Source organism: Equus quagga, chromosome 7 (assembly GCF_021613505.1).
Source record: "Equus quagga isolate Etosha38 chromosome 7, UCLA_HA_Equagga_1.0, whole genome shotgun sequence".
Classification (NCBI taxonomy): Eukaryota; Metazoa; Chordata; class Mammalia; order Perissodactyla; family Equidae; genus Equus; species Equus quagga.
The window spans coordinates 22,528,021-22,542,663 of NC_060273.1; the positions used below are offsets into that span (position 1 = coordinate 22,528,021).

At 54.2% G+C, this 14,643-nt stretch overlaps 1 protein-coding gene across 1 annotated transcript; it reads right to left on the minus strand.

Annotated features, from left to right (window-relative positions):
• Positions 1-3,343: 3,343 nt before the first annotated feature.
• LOC124242006 (zinc finger protein 768) lies at positions 3,344-14,407 on the minus strand. The gene is made up of 5 exons (XM_046666450.1): positions 13,758-14,407; positions 13,520-13,630; positions 11,794-12,699; positions 5,550-5,921; positions 3,344-5,276 (listed from the first exon to the last, which is right to left on the minus strand). The coding sequence occupies exons 1-5, from the start codon at positions 13,951-13,953 to the stop codon at positions 3,763-3,765; spliced, it is 3,099 nt and encodes a 1,032-aa protein (XP_046522406.1). The 5' UTR covers positions 13,954-14,407; the 3' UTR covers positions 3,344-3,762.
• Between the last annotated feature and the right edge of the window lie 236 nt (positions 14,408-14,643).

The following is a 14,643-nucleotide window of genomic DNA, read 5'->3' on the forward strand; positions in this document are numbered from 1 at the left end:
GCCCTTTTGGATAGGTGGTCAGGGAAGTCTGTCTGAGGAGGTGATACTCTGTAACACTAAAAAAAAAAAGTGAATATTTTCATCAAAGCTGGAAGCAAAAAAGTACAGAAAATTTGAAGCGTTCATTTCAGGAACACAGCTGCCACCATCACACCAAGGAATCTATTTCCCAACTCACTTAACAGCCCCTGTCCTCACACATGTACTCTTTCCCTGCCTCTGTGTCTTTGCACATGCTGTTCCCCTTGCCAGCAGGTTCACCTCTTTTCTATCCATTAAAATCTTCCTCCTTCAGGGGCCGGCCTGGTGGCACAGCAGTTAAGTGCGTATGTTCCGTTTTGGCTGCCTGGGGTTCACCAGTTTGGATCCCAGGTGCGGACATGGCACTGCTTGGCAGGCCATGCTGTGGTACGCGTCCCATGTATAAAGTAGAGGAAGATGGGCACGGATGTTAGCTCAGGGCCAGTCTTCCTCAGCAAAAAGAGGAGGGTTGGCAGCAGATGTTAGCTCAGGGCTAATCTTCCTCAAAAAAAAAAAGGGAAAAAAAAAGAAAAAACAATCTCCCTCCTTCAAAGCTTTCCTCATCTCGTCAGTTGCTAGAAAACATGACCCATTCTATTACCACTTTGTTTGTACCTCATTGGGGCACATAACTGTGTGGTGCTGACTGTGTGGGCTCCTGTCACAAGACTAGGAGGTTCTGAAAGGTAGGACTCAGGCCCTACGCATGTGTTACCAGTACCAACCCCCCACCAGAGCTGGCACGAAGGAGGTGTTCAATAAATGTTGGATTCAGTGGCCCTCAAATGTTTTGGTCTCAGGACCCCTTTATACTCTTAAAAATTGAGGGCCCCCAAAGAGCTTTTGTTTATATGGGTTATATTTATCGGTGTTTACCAATTAGATTTTAAAATGGGGAAAATTTTAAACATAAGAACACCTAAGACCACATTCCAGGCGAGCCGTCAGAGGGACGACATATGTCATCACATGTCATGCAGGCTCTAGAAAACACTGTACTTGCAGGATAAAAGAGTGAAAAACTAAATAACATCTTAGTATTGCTAGGAAAATAGTCAAAACCTAGTAGGTTTGAATCCAGGCTCTGCTGCTCCCTAGTTGTGTGATGCGGGGCAGTTATCCTCTCTGGGACTCATTTCTTTTTTTTAAGGAAGATTAGCTCTGAGCTAACATCCGTGCCCATCTTCCTCTATTTTATATGTGGGATGCCTGCCACAGCACGGCTTGCCAAGCGGTGCCATGTCTGCACCCGGGATCCAAACTGGCGAACCCCAGGCCATGGAAGCGCAACGTGCGTACTTAACCGGGCCGGCCCCTGGGACTCATTTCTTCATCTGTAAAGTGGGAATAATAACTGTATACACCTCAGAGCTGTTATGAGCATTAAATGAGAACACCCATAAACTGCTTAGCACTGTTCCTAGCACTTCAGTGCTTGATAATGGTGGTGGATAGAGATGGGTTGTTTAGTTGGGCAGGATGATGTGGTAAAAGCAGCATGCTGGACCAGAAGTTAAGAGACCACGATGTTGGGGAAGACAGGTGCCCTTTCTGGGTTTGATCTGTTCCACCTGGGGTCTGAAGGTACCTCGGGAGCTGTCATGGAAGAGAGGGGTGGTTGGGTCTGAGGTTATATACTAAGGTTCTGTGCATACAGACTACTTTATCAATTAAACACTAAAGGCACTGTGCTCAGGGTCTCCCAGCTTCCAAGGGTCTATGAACATATTTGGGAGCTGAAAAAGAAATCAACTTTATAATATAAAAATGAAATTGTATAATTGAGATAAATATTGCAGTAAATGTCTGCAAATGTAATATCATGTCGGGTACTCAAATGCAGTTCTATTCAACATACATAGTTACATACATGAGTTATATTAAATGTGGGAGTTGGAGCACTTAGTCTTTGAAATTACGTGTGGTAAGGTGTCTGTACAAAAATGTGCATAAAGTTCACAAAGGTCTTTAAAGACTGTGAGATTTCACTTGAAAAATGTTTTCACTTGGAAAACAATTATTTTCCAAAAATAATTAAAACTTTGAGAACCATTGCAATCAAACCATATTGAGCTACATGATCTCTTAGGCCCTTCCAGAGCTTGCCCATCATGAGAGGCTGGAGTGAAACGTGCTTAGAGAAGCTAATTGCTCTTGTCAAGCTATAATGCCCTGAGGAGGGGCATGGCGCTGGGGGTGATGTCAGGATTCTGAGGCCCAAGAGACCTTGTAGACTGATGACTCCCCACCTACCTGTGTGGTGAATCTGCTAGGGGCAGGTGGAGCCCAGCAGATGTGGTCTGAATGTCTTCATTTGCCTCTTAGCCACAGAGTGACTCTGAGCAGGTCACTTAGCTCTGTGAGCTCCATTTTCCTTAGCTGTGAAATAGAATGAATCAACTGTCACAGGGCATTTTCAGGCCCTTAGTAGGTGTTCACCTCAAGACATGCCCAGCAGCTGGGTGATTCCCTGTCCTCATTGGCTAAGCACGGCAGGCCACACCCCAGAATCCCTTAGACTCACTGATATCACCAATTCCCCGTCCTTTCCTGAGCAGCCAAGTGTTAGGAGGGCTGAGGCTCAGCTGGGAAAGGAAGGTAGGATAAAGGTGGAATGGTAGCAGAATGGTAACACCAGTAGGTACAGGGGTCCTAAAAAGGAGGCAGCTTGGTGGCAAATCAGGCCCAGCCTGGCGGGAGGGTCTTAAAGGCTGGAGTTGTCCAATCTTCATACAGGGTCCTATATGTACCCCCTTACGCCTGGGGTTGGAACTGCAGACACTCCCTGTGGTTCTGATCAGAGTCAGGTTCCAGCTGGGGAGGGGAAGAGAGACAGCGCAGCTCGGTGCTGGGAGCCAGGGAGAGATGGAATGCAGGCTCTATGCCTAGGAATGAGAATAGGGTCTGTTTTCTGGCCCAAGGACAGACCTTCTGTGTTTAGGAAGAGGGATCTCCACAATGGTTAAGGGCTTTCTCACACTTGCCACACTGGGCCCCTCTGTGTTTGTGCAATATTCAAAGCATGGGACGTGAACCTGGGCAGATATGAGCAAGTCACGTCTTCTGAGATCACAAAATTCCAGTTAACACTGAATATAACAACACTTCCCAGACAAGGCCCTATGGCTTCACTGGTGGTCCATAGTTATGACCTACTGCCCAGGGCACTGTCCATGCACACATTTTAAGGACAAGTCTCTTTCACCACATGAAGGTTTTTATTGAACTCAATTTCAGGAGCTCCAAAGCCTGAGAAAAACAAAGGAGGCTGAGGTTTGCACTCAAGAGGCCCAGGCCCCACCCCAGGGCCCCACTCCCCACCCCACCTACCCTCACCCCTCTCTGACTCAATGAGGGTCTCAGTAGCTACCAATCTAAGCTACCCCACTCTAATTAAGTAACGTTCCCCCTCCCTCCCCCCACTCCCACCTAGCACTTTGCCAAGCGAGGCAGCTATCAAGGGGCATACTGCTGCTGAGGCCTGCTCTCTGCTGACCTCTTTCTGGATCTCTCCCAGAGCCTCCTGCAGCCTGTCTGGCCTCCCTCCAACCCCTCTTCATAGCCCATTTCCCATAAGTCTCCAGGGCATGTAACTTCCTCCACCCTGGCCCCCTCTCCTCCTAGAATCGTCAATTCCTTTTTTCTCCTTCAGCTTTTCCACTAGTGTCTCTAAAGATTTCTCTAGTTCCCTGTCCTCTTCTCTTCTGCCCAGCACCTCCCCGCCCCTGACAGGGCCCCAGGTCAGCGCCGGCCAGCTGCATGGGTCCGCTGGTGGCGGATGAGGTCGGAGCTCTGTGAGAAGGCCTTTCCACAGTCATCGCACTTGTAGGGCCGCTCCCCACTGTGGACCCGGTGATGCTGCAGCAGCGTTGAAGAGCGGCAGAAGCCCTTGCCACACACAGCACATCTGTAGGGCCGCTCACCGGTGTGGGAACGCTGGTGCTGAATCAGTGTAGAGGAACGGTTGAAGGTCTTGCCGCAGTCAGGGCAGCTGTAGGTGCGGCCTGGCAGATGGGTGCGGGCATGGATGGCCAGCACAGAGCTCTGGCCAAAGCGCTTGCCACACTCAGGGCACTTGAAGGGCTTCTCGCGGGCATGGCTGCGGGCATGGGGGATAAGTGCCGAACGCTGGGAGAAGCTCTTTCCACAGATGCCACAGCTGAAGGGCCTTTGCCCGGTGTGCACCCTCTGGTGACTACGCAGGGATGAGTTCTGGCTGTAGCACTTGCCGCACTCGGGGCAGCTGTAGGGCCGCTCGTGGCTGTGGGTGCGCTGGTGCCGCAGGAGGTAGGAGCTGTCACCGAAGGCCTTGCCACAGTGCGGGCACTTATAGGGCTTCTGACCAGAGTGGGTGCGCTGGTGGCGAAGCAGGTAAGAGCTGTCAGCGAAGGCCTTGCCACAACGGGGACACTTGTAGGGCCGCTCACCCGTGTGGGTGCGCTGGTGTTTGATGAGGTCAGAGCTCTGGGAGAAGGCCTTGCTACAGACCTCACATTTATAGGGCTTCTCACCCGTATGGATGCGCTGGTGCTGGATCAGGGTGGAGCCTCGCCCAAAGCTCTTCCCGCAGATGCCACAGATGTTAGGTCGAGGGCCCTGCCCACCCCTGGCCCTACCACCCCGTCGGCCTGGACCCCGAAGGGTCCCTGTCAGGCCCAGAGGATTCTGGAGCATCGCAAAATCGGGGGAAGCCAGTAGGGCCCCTGTGGGCATCTCAAAAGGTGGCCCTAGGGGCAGACCCCCTGTGGGCTGCTCCCCAAACCCCTGGGTGAAGGAGTCCAAGGGGTGGACTCCCAAGGGGATGCTCAAGGGATTCTTTTCCTCTGGATTCAGAATCATCTCTGCACCTTCCTGGAATCTGGAACTTTGAGCTTCAAATTCAGGGCTTTGGGTTTTGAACTCAGGATTCTGGGGTTCAAATACAGGGTTTTGGGGTTCATACCCTGGGCTCTTGGATTCATACCCAGGGCTGTGGGGCTCATACCTAGGGCTCTGGGGTTCAAACTCAGGGCTCTGAGAATCTGATTCAGAGCTTCTGGGTGCAAATTCAGGGCTTGGGGGCACAAACCCAGGGCTGTGGGACTCAAAACCTGGGCTTTCAGGCTCAAACCTGGGGCTTTGGGATTCAAACTCTGGGTTTTGTGGCTCAAACCCAGGGCTCTGGGGTTCAAGCCCAAAAGGTATTTCTTCGACCTCATAGTCCCCAGTGTCTTCTTGCTGAGAAATTCCTTCTTCCTCATTCTCACTCATGTTGCCTGCAGGATTAGAGAATTACAGAAAACCCAGATTGTGTAGGGTCTAGGAGGTCACTGGGTCCCACCATTAGTTGCCACAAACCTCTCTCCTCCTCCGCAGGGTCGCTGGCCCTTGGGCAGGTGCTGAAATTCCCACCTCCCCCACAGCAAACCCCCGCCCCCGCCTCCTCCAAGTCCCAGGTGTCCAAGCCCCCGGCTCTCTTCCCCTCCCACGGACCACAACCCACTCTCCCGCTCCCAGGCACGCTCCTCGGAGGGCGCTCCCTCCCTCACCTTGGAGGGACCCTTGGGGGCTCCCCATTTCGTCAGGACTTTGCACATCCTGGGGCTCGAGGCCCCACGGCGACGCCTCCCTTTCCATCCCCGCTGGCTCCCAGTGCGGCGGCAGCGGCGATGGCGGACGATCCTGCGACCCGGCCTGAGTGCCCTGAGACCCGGGCCTCGCCGCCCGTCCGCTCAGCGCCGCCCAGGAGACCCGGCTGTCCAGCCCCGGCCCCCAAGGCCTGACGTCTTGACCCTGGGCCTCTCCGGCCCGCCGGGCCCCTCCCCTACCCGCGGTCCCGCCCCCACCCACAAGGTCTCGGCTTGCCCTGGGGCCCTCACAACCCCCACGCGTCGTGGCCTCGGAGGTGAGGGGCTTCACGACTCACCCAGCCGCCCCCAGGTACCGCTCCCCGCCCGAGACCCCGCCGTCCGGCCCCCCAGCCCCGGTCTGGGCTACGGCGGTTCGACCCCCTCCCCTCGCACAGGAAGTGTCCGTCCGCGGCCAGTTTCCCCCGCTGGCTAGCGCCGCGGCCTCTCTAGGAGAGGCTGGAGGTGGAAACTCGTTGGCATTAACCCTGGGCTGGATGGCCCCGGCGTTGAGGTGGGGGGTTACGGGGCGCCCTGGAGCCGGCAGGAGAGGCTGGGGCAGTTTGTGCGCCTAGGTCCTAGGTTTCCGTCCGTCTGGGGGCCTATCTGTCCGTCTCCTGGGCCCAGCGTCCGTCAGTGCCTGCGGCCAAGGGCGAGGCGACAAGCGAGACCAAGGTCAGCGAGAAGGAGCGACGCTTTCCGCCGCCAGCGGGGGCGGTATCTAGCTCCCCTCCCCTCCCCAGCCTCGGGGTCAGCTCCAGCCGGGCCTCGGGAACCTGGACAGACCCCCACCTTGGGCTCATCAGGCTCCGGAGTCTGGGAACCCCCTCCGGTAACTCCACTCCCCAACACCAGCGCGCCCACCGCACTCCTCCTGGCCCCCTCCCCTCGGCTCCTCCTAATCACCCTTCCCCACGCCGGGAGGGCTAGGATCGTTGCCAAGGAAACAGCCCCGCCTCCGGTTTCTAGAGGCACCGCCCCTACCTCCCAGGGAGCTCAGCAATTGGCCGGTGGAGCTCGTGCTCTCACCGTCCCGCCTCCTCCCACAACACCAACTGCTGGGTACTAATTGTCGGCAGGGAACGCCAGGCACCTTTCTGATTGGTTGGAGGGTGCTCAGGTCCGTTCCACCTCCTCTTCCAGCCAGAAGTGCCAGCGGGAGGAGTGGGAGGGTAGTAACCTGGCGTCTTCCCTCGAGCCGGGCCTGGGCTTTCAGAGATTTTCCCGCCCCCATTTACTCTTCACTATGTTTTATCTTTCTGAAGAATGAAAGCAGGGCATCTGGGGACAGACACCCTTCCTTCCCTGGTCCCCTCCATGCTCCCTTTCCCAGCACTTTTTTTCCTTCTTCCTTACAGGTTCCAGGTGCTGAAGGGGCCAGTCTGAGCATCTTCCCGCAGAGGGGAGGCTGCTTTCTTTTCTATTACCCTCCCTCTCCCCGCCACCTTCCCCTAAACCCAAAGCCTGAGTTTAACTCAGTCCCTGGGAGCCTTAGTCTCTAGTACCTGGATTTTCTCACGGAGAGACACGGATTCTATAGGAATTCCTTCCAGATGAAGGTGATAGAGTTCAGGAGGGGAAGTGGACAGAGGCAGAATCATCTGGCCTTTAAGGCAGCTAAAAAGTCTCCAGCCCTGCCTGACTTGGATAGAGGCTTGTAGAGGAAGGAAACCTGAAAAACACTGCCATTGGTGCAGCTTTGAATCAAGGAAAAAGTGACCCTGGAAAGACAAAGGATCCAATTCTTGTCTCTTTTCTAACCTTGCTGCTGAAATTAGTTTGGTAAAGTTCTTGACAATTCATAAGCCAGGTTCTCCTGTGTGAGTGATGCAAGAGCCATGGATTGTTTTGTTGCCTTCCCAGCCAAACGAAGGGAAGAAACTGGCTAGGAGGAAAGATGTTATCTTCCAGTCTCTTTTGAAGGGAAGAAACTGGCTAGGAGGAAAGATGTTATCTTCCATTCTCCTGAAAAGAGACGAGAACAAGAATTTGGAGAATTCCAAGTGGTAAAAAGCTGGCGATAAGCAATCTCATTAGAACTTACAAATGGAATCACAGACAGATATCTTCCTATAAATTAAGTGGGGGTACCTTTCTGCCCTCCAGAGGAACAGCTTCCAGCTGTATGCCTCTCTCCCATCCCAATGTCTGTCTGTCCTAAAATTTTTGCTAAGAATGGCTCACACGGTCCAGCATTAAAGGGCCCAAACAGGCGGAGCACCCTACAAGTGCACTGATTACAGGAAGACCTGGACCCGGGGCACCCCCTGGTAATCCCCAAAGCACTCACACAAGTGAGTGACAGAAATCTCCTGCTTGAGAATTTTCTCTGGCCTCCAACCTGCTTACCTACCAGAAAATTCAGAGAGCAGCCATCCCCCGCAAAGTATGTGGCAAGGCCTCCAACCACAGCTGTGACATGGTCCACTGCCCACACTCAGCACAGCATAGACCACAAGTGCCACATGTAGCAGAAGTTGGGCCAAGGCTTCAAATTGCTTTGGCACCAGCATTTCTACACAGAAATTCAGCCTCACTAGTGCCTAGTGTAAAAAGAGTGGCCAACTTCCAGGCAGTGTCCTCCAGCACCAGTCCTGTCTATGCAATGGCAGCCAGCTTCTGCCTGCCACCCGCCCGCCGTGAGAGGCTCTAAGCACAGGGAAGCCTCTGATTAGGGTTCCAACTTGACCCAACACCAACTAATCCAAGGCAGGAATTCACTGACCTTGTTATACCACTGTGTCCTGGAGAGGAGGAGCTCTGTGTGTGTTTCTGAGTTGGGCAGCCACTTTGTCCACAGCATCATCCCCTGGTGTGCAGCAGCACTGGGACAGAGTTATTCAGCATGCAGCCAAGGTCCAGCTAACTTGGCCCACACTGTAGGCCCACACCCAAGATAGTCTTCATAAAGGTTATCAGCATGAGAGGGCCTCCTGCATGAATTGCTCCCTCCCTGCGTGCAAAGGACCAGTCCTCTAAGAGGCTTTTGATCAGATGCTACAAGAGATGCCCCAGTATATTCCAGAAGATTTGAAGTACCCAGGAAGAGATCAGACATGGTACAGGCCCCTTTGGGAAGAACAAAGGAAATGGGACTCTGCATATGGTTAGGTCATGCCCCGGTCTGACACATTTGGAACAGGCCCTGAGACCAACCCCTACTCTTACAAAGCTAAGAGCAGCTAGAAAATAATGTTTTGTTCAGACCAGTGGTTCTCAAACTTTAGCAAGTGTAAGATTCCATCCCTGGAGATTCTGATTCAATGGGCCAGAGACAGAGCCCAGGGAGCTAGCTATATTGTAAAGAGATCCTGCATGTGATTCTGTGGTAGAAAAGCCTTACTTTGAAAAACACTAGCCTAGAGCAGGTTTTAGCTTCTTTGGACCATAAACATCTTTGCACATCCTGTTCCTAGAAAGATACATGTCAATATTCCAAAAAATTTTAGGGGTCTTTGGAGTCGAATCAATACTTACCCTTATTTTACATGGCTTGGACAAGCTAGGGATGGGCCATGTGGTGATGGCCTTGACATCTCACTCTGGCCATGTGGATGGGGCTCATTCTGTCTGGTGCAGACAAGCATTCCTCCTGGCACACCAATGAAGCCCTAGGAAACCCTTTTCTTGGCTTAAATGGCTTCAAGGTCTGAGCCTCAAAGACTTGTGGTAGCAGAGAGAAAAGGGAACCCTACCTTGGGTTGAAGTATCTGTGCCAAGAAACGAGGAGCTAAGAATGGAGTGAGGCTGAGGCTTAAGCATTTCATGACACTCAAAAATTAAATGGCGGAGAGCTGGGTCACAAGGGCAGAAAGCAGAGGAATTGGGTGGGCCCTAGGGAAGCCTTGCACACTTCAAAGCACTCAGAGAGAGCAATAATTATGGCACCTTTAATTGGCAAGCTGAGGGCAGGGTCCAGATCTGGCTTTGAGGCTGAGCTGAGAACTGGTGTTGCAAGCTGGGCTTTCCCCAGGTAACACTGAGGGTTAGGGACTGTTGTGCACTGGCTTCTCTAGGGATTTAAAAGCTGGTACAAAGGTAGCTCGGACTACCATGGTGCCTCTTCTCATCCCACATCCCCCTTGTGACAAGGTGGCAGATGAGCCAATCCTTCCAGTAAAGTTTAGGGTCAGATTTTAAGATTAAGTTGGAATCAAGTCAGTTCATTACCTGAACAGTGTCTTTTCCCCAAATTTTCTGCCTCTTCCTTTAGAAGTTTCTCAGGTTGACAAATCTGGTTTCCTACTCTCTAAGGTAGGCCAGACACAGGGCTGAGTTGGGTGAATAAGGCAAGTGGGAACAGGCCAGCAGAAGTCATAAGCCCCTGCTACTACTCCTTGAGGTGAAGGGTCATCCTGACCAGACGCAGGAAAGGGTTGGCCCATGGCTGGTGCTTCCATCACCTGGACGAAGCTGGGCTCTGACCACAGAGGATTCAGTGGTAGATGGATAATGGAGTCACAGGTGATAGGGGAGAGATTCTGCGCAGAGCTTGCGAATATAGGTAAGTGCAGTTCACTCTGGCTAATACCCCCAGACGTTCCTGGCCTGGTCCCCCTTAGTTCACGATGGCAGGTACCTAAAGAGAGTAAAGGTGCAAGCTTTGCTTTTGTTTGCCCTGGAACTCTCATTTTAGGCTGGTTTCTCCCTTAATTTGGTCTACTAGGTGGCTCCTTTGTTACTTATCTTGTACCTGGGCTTCACTAACACTGTGCTGCTCTCTCCCTGGCCCAGGTCAGTACCTTGGTGCCATCACAGGGATTGGGCAGATGCCTCCAGAACCTTGGTTGAGACACTGGCAAGGAACTCAGGAGTGGTGTGGTAAAGACAGCAGTAAACCAAGAAGCCTGGAATCTTAGTATGTGTGACCTTGGACAGGTTGCTTAGCCTTTCCCAGTCTGCAGTTCCCCAACTACAAAAGGATGGAAAAGCTAAGATCTCTTCCAGTTCAAAAAGGTGATGAGGCCCTCCTGGCTGGGTCTAGAGTGGCTAAGGCCTGAGCCATAGGACTTTTCCAGGGAGGCTCAAGGGGACTGGAGACTGGAGAGCTCTCAGGGCCTTCCCCTTCAAAAATAGGAACAGCCAGTCAGCTGAGAGTGCTGCTGTGCTATGGCAGAAATACCACTGGTTTGGGCCAAAAGATTCAGTCCTGACTGCCTCTTCCTGACTGGGCTGTCCTCCCCAAGCAAGATGCTTCCTTCCTCAGGCAGTTATGAGGATGAAATGAGTTGACAGACAAGATGGTACTCCATAAACCATAAAATGCAATACAAGCAAAGATCTAAAATAAAGCCTGCTTTTACTTCTCTCCTGCCATCCTTTCACATATATGCTCTCTACCTGAAGCCGATTCAGGAAGACTTGAATGCTGTAGACCAGTCTGCGAACTCAAATGACTACAGGAGCCCAACAGGTCATGTAAATGAATGGAAAAGGCCAGATGGAGAGGGCCTGCTTTGCAGAGACACGGACAAGCTGTGATGAGTGCCAACTGACGTGGATCAGAAGCTGATAAGGAGCGGCGGGCCTGCTGAGCTGGAAAGCAGGGGCTCCTGCTCCGTCCAAAGGGGTCAGCTGCCCCTCAGCTCCCACCAACTGTGGTTTCATGGTAGCGCAGGTTGAGTTGCCAAATCTTTGGATTTTTCAAGAGAGGCCAGAAACCGGGATTTTTGTGTGAAATATCCCAACTTTTAAATTTTAACCAATAATTCATAACATTTTAAAATGCTAGCTGGGTCGAAAAAATTAAAAGGTCTGCTGCAGGCCAGATTCAGTACCTGGCCACCAGTTTTCAACTTTTACAGTACAGACAATGCGTAAAACAAAGTTCTCCTCTACCTCAATCCTCTTAACACATCGAGCCTGAGAAACAGCCTTTTCTGAGAAACGTCCCCACAGTGGAGGTCTAGTGGGGGTTCCTACCTCAGCCCTAACTCAGTAAAGGGGGCTTCTAGAGTCTGGGACGGTAGGGAGCAAGGTGTCAGCACATCAAGCTGGTGAGGGCCTAAGATGAGATGGTTCTCATCCCCCAGGTCCAGCTCTTGCCAGAAATTCTGTGACCTCCCTGGAGCCGCCACAGAGGTTCAGACCCCTGAGCCCAGTTTGGGCCTCAGGCAATGTCTAAATCTTCACCCTTTGCCTTGTCACCTTTGAGGCCATCACCCACACTCCTGGAATATCTCTGGATAGTGCTGGAAGCCCACAGGTGGGTCTAGGTCCCCTGGGCCAGGGGCCAGGGGCACAGGCAACCCACTGGCCCCCCGGCCCCTGCGCCCCCCAGCACCAGGCCTGTGGACCCACTGGTGCTTGGCCATGGCTGACTTCTGGCCAAAGCACCTGCCACACTGAGGACAGGGGTAGGGGCGTTCACCACTGTGGGTACGCCGATGGGCTGCCATTTCGGAGCTCTGTCGGAAGCAGCGTCCACAGTCTGGGCACGGGTAGGGCTTCTCACCCGTATGGGTGCGGAGATGGCGCCGAAGGTCTGAGGCATGGGCAAAGGCGCGGCCACAATCCAGGCAGGGGAAAGGGGTCTCGCCACTGTGGACCCGCTGGTGCTGGTAGAGGGCAGAGCTCTGGCTGAAGCAGCGGCCACAGTCGGCACAGCGGTAGGGCTTCTCGCCCGTGTGGACCCGTAGGTGGGTGATGAGGGCAGAGCGCTGGGTGAAAGCCCGGCCGCAGTCCGGACAGAGGTGGGGCCGCTCCCCACGGTGGATCGCCCGGTGCTTGCTCAGAGAAGAGGCCTGGCTAAAGCCCTTGCCACAGTCAGGGCAGCAGAAGGGCTTCTCACCTGTGTGGGTATACAGATGCTCCACTAGGGTGGAGCGCCAGGCAAAACTCTTCTCGCACATGTAGCAGCCATGACGCTGGTCTGCCCTTGGGACAGGGGGATGGGCACAGAGTGGGGGGCGACCTCGGCGAGGTGCCCGGGATGGCTGCTCTATACCACTGGGGAGCCCAGCAGAAGTTGTTTTGACAGCCTTCAGCCCAGGAGGCCGAGCATCCACAGAAAGGATCTCCTCCAATGCCTCAGTCTCTTCTCTTTGTCCTTCTTCTCCCCTGTTTCTGGAATCTGCTGGGAGATAATGGGAGAGCTCAGACCCTGCCTTACCCTGGTCCTTGAATCCCACACCCCATATGGTGACAGAGAAGCCTCTTAGATACAGCCACCTTCTGGACCCACAGCTGACTCTGGGACTCAGCTCAGTACAGGAAGGAAGCTAGGAGTGACACCTTTTCCTCAGCTGCAAAGGACAGAAAGAAACGCTGCAGAGACAGAGAAAGAGGGAATAGAAGAACAATAATATCTACCTCAGGGCTGGGGAAATGGGGGGGCGCGACATTTCAGCTGGATCATGGAGGATGAGTGAGTGCAGAAGGATGCTGTAGGTAACAGGAACAGCACAAAGAGAGGCATGAATGTGGCTGGCACTGACAAGTTCAGAGGGGCAGGGCAACAGTTTGACAACATGAACAGGAGGAAAAAACAATGGGAGCCAAAGAAAGGAGGCTGCTATAAAAATATAACAAAAACAAAGTAGACTAAAACAGAGGAGGTGGCAGAGGAGCCGGAACGTAGAAAAACAGCAAGAAGGATGATGTGGAGCTCAGCAGAGCTTAGTGACCAACTAGATGTGAGGGGCTCAAATTCGCCGGAGCAGGGAGTGGAGAGGCAAGCGTGCCAGGGTGCTACACCCGTGCCGGGCCTGGGTCACACTCACAACCCCTTTCTAGGCTGAATCCAGAAGCTAGGCAGGGACCAGGCATTATAACCTTGGCTGGGAAAGCAACTCGGGGAAGAAACTGATGAGCAGGTAAAGAGTTGGCAGAGGGTAGCGGGATGGGTCGGGCCCAGAGAAAGTCCCCATGACAAAGAGTACTCAATACTTCACCTGTGTCTGCTTTTGCCAGACACTCTCCCACCGGATCCTGGGCATCCTGAGACCATAGTTCAGCCTCTTCCTCCACCCAGGAGATGAGGGCTGGCTTGGTGCCTCTGAATCCTGCGGGAGAAAAATGCAAATCCCACGGTGCCGGGAGGCCACCCCACGCGGTCCCGACTTCCCGGACCTAAGGCCTCCCACTCCACGTGCCGGGGAGGTGGGCCCCGGCGAGCAGGTAGGGCCTCACCGAGCGCGCCCAGGTGCCCGTAGGTCTCCCGCATCACGTCCCGGTACAGGGCCCTCTGCGCGGGCCGCAGACACCCCCACTCCTCCGGGGAGAAGTACACGGCCACGTCCGCGAAGCTCACGGACCCGGCCTCCCTCCCCTCGCGCTCGGGCCCGGGTGGTTCCCGTGCGGGGAGCGGGACCAGAGGAGGCGCCATGGGCCATGCCAGCCCCGGCGACAGGCCAGCGCGGCCCCTAGCGGAGCCTCCCGCGCTCGAGAACGCCGGGAGAGCGGGCACCGGCCCCTCGGGGCCCCCGAGGGAGGCTACAAACGGAGAGGTGGTGGCTGAGGCACACGGAATCAGAACTGAAGACGCCTTCCTCAGAAATGGCGGCCATGCGGCCTCAGGAACTTTGCTCCTACGCAACCGTGCCCAGATGACGCCGCCGGCGTCTCCCTGAGGCTTTGTCTTCGAGCCCTCAGCCAAAATGGCCGCGCCGGCCCCAACTGCGGGAGAGGCGGGCGGCCCCGCAGCCGCGGCGGAGCGGCCGCACTGCCCCGCGCAGGTCCTCGCACTCGCCGGCCGGGCGGCGCAGCCTCAGCCCCGCCCAGATTGGAGGAAGGACCGGGCGCGGCCGGAGGTCAGCCCCGGCCACCGCAGTACCAGCCCTGACCAGGCCCGCTCCGCCTTTGTGAATTCGGCCGTTATCTTTCGTCGCCGGACCGTTTATAATTGGGCTTCCGCCTAGCACTGGGTGACAGCAGCCTTTCCCAAATGTTGAGGGGAAAAGTAGTGGGTAAAAGAGAAACTAGATTGGAAGCTTGTTCGAGACTGAAATTCTGGGAGTTTCTATTTCAGTGTATCGTGGGGCAGCTAGGGGAGAGTAGGGTAAGGTCTAGGAAAGGT

What these genes read in the sequence shown, in the direction of transcription:
- LOC124242006 (XM_046666450.1), bottom strand. Translation starts at nt 13,953, where the DNA reads ATGGCGCCTCCTCTGGTCCCGCTCCCCGCACGGGAACCACCCGGGCCC. An exon ending in CGGGCACCTGGGCGCGCTCG is followed by an intron (nt 13,631 to 13,757) that starts GTGAGGCCCTAC and finishes TTTCTCCCGCAG; the next exon opens with GATTCAGAGGCACCAAGCCA. An exon ending in TCTGGCAAAAGCAGACACAG is followed by an intron (nt 12,700 to 13,519) that starts GTGAAGTATTGA and finishes ATCTCCCAGCAG; the next exon opens with ATTCCAGAAACAGGGGAGAA.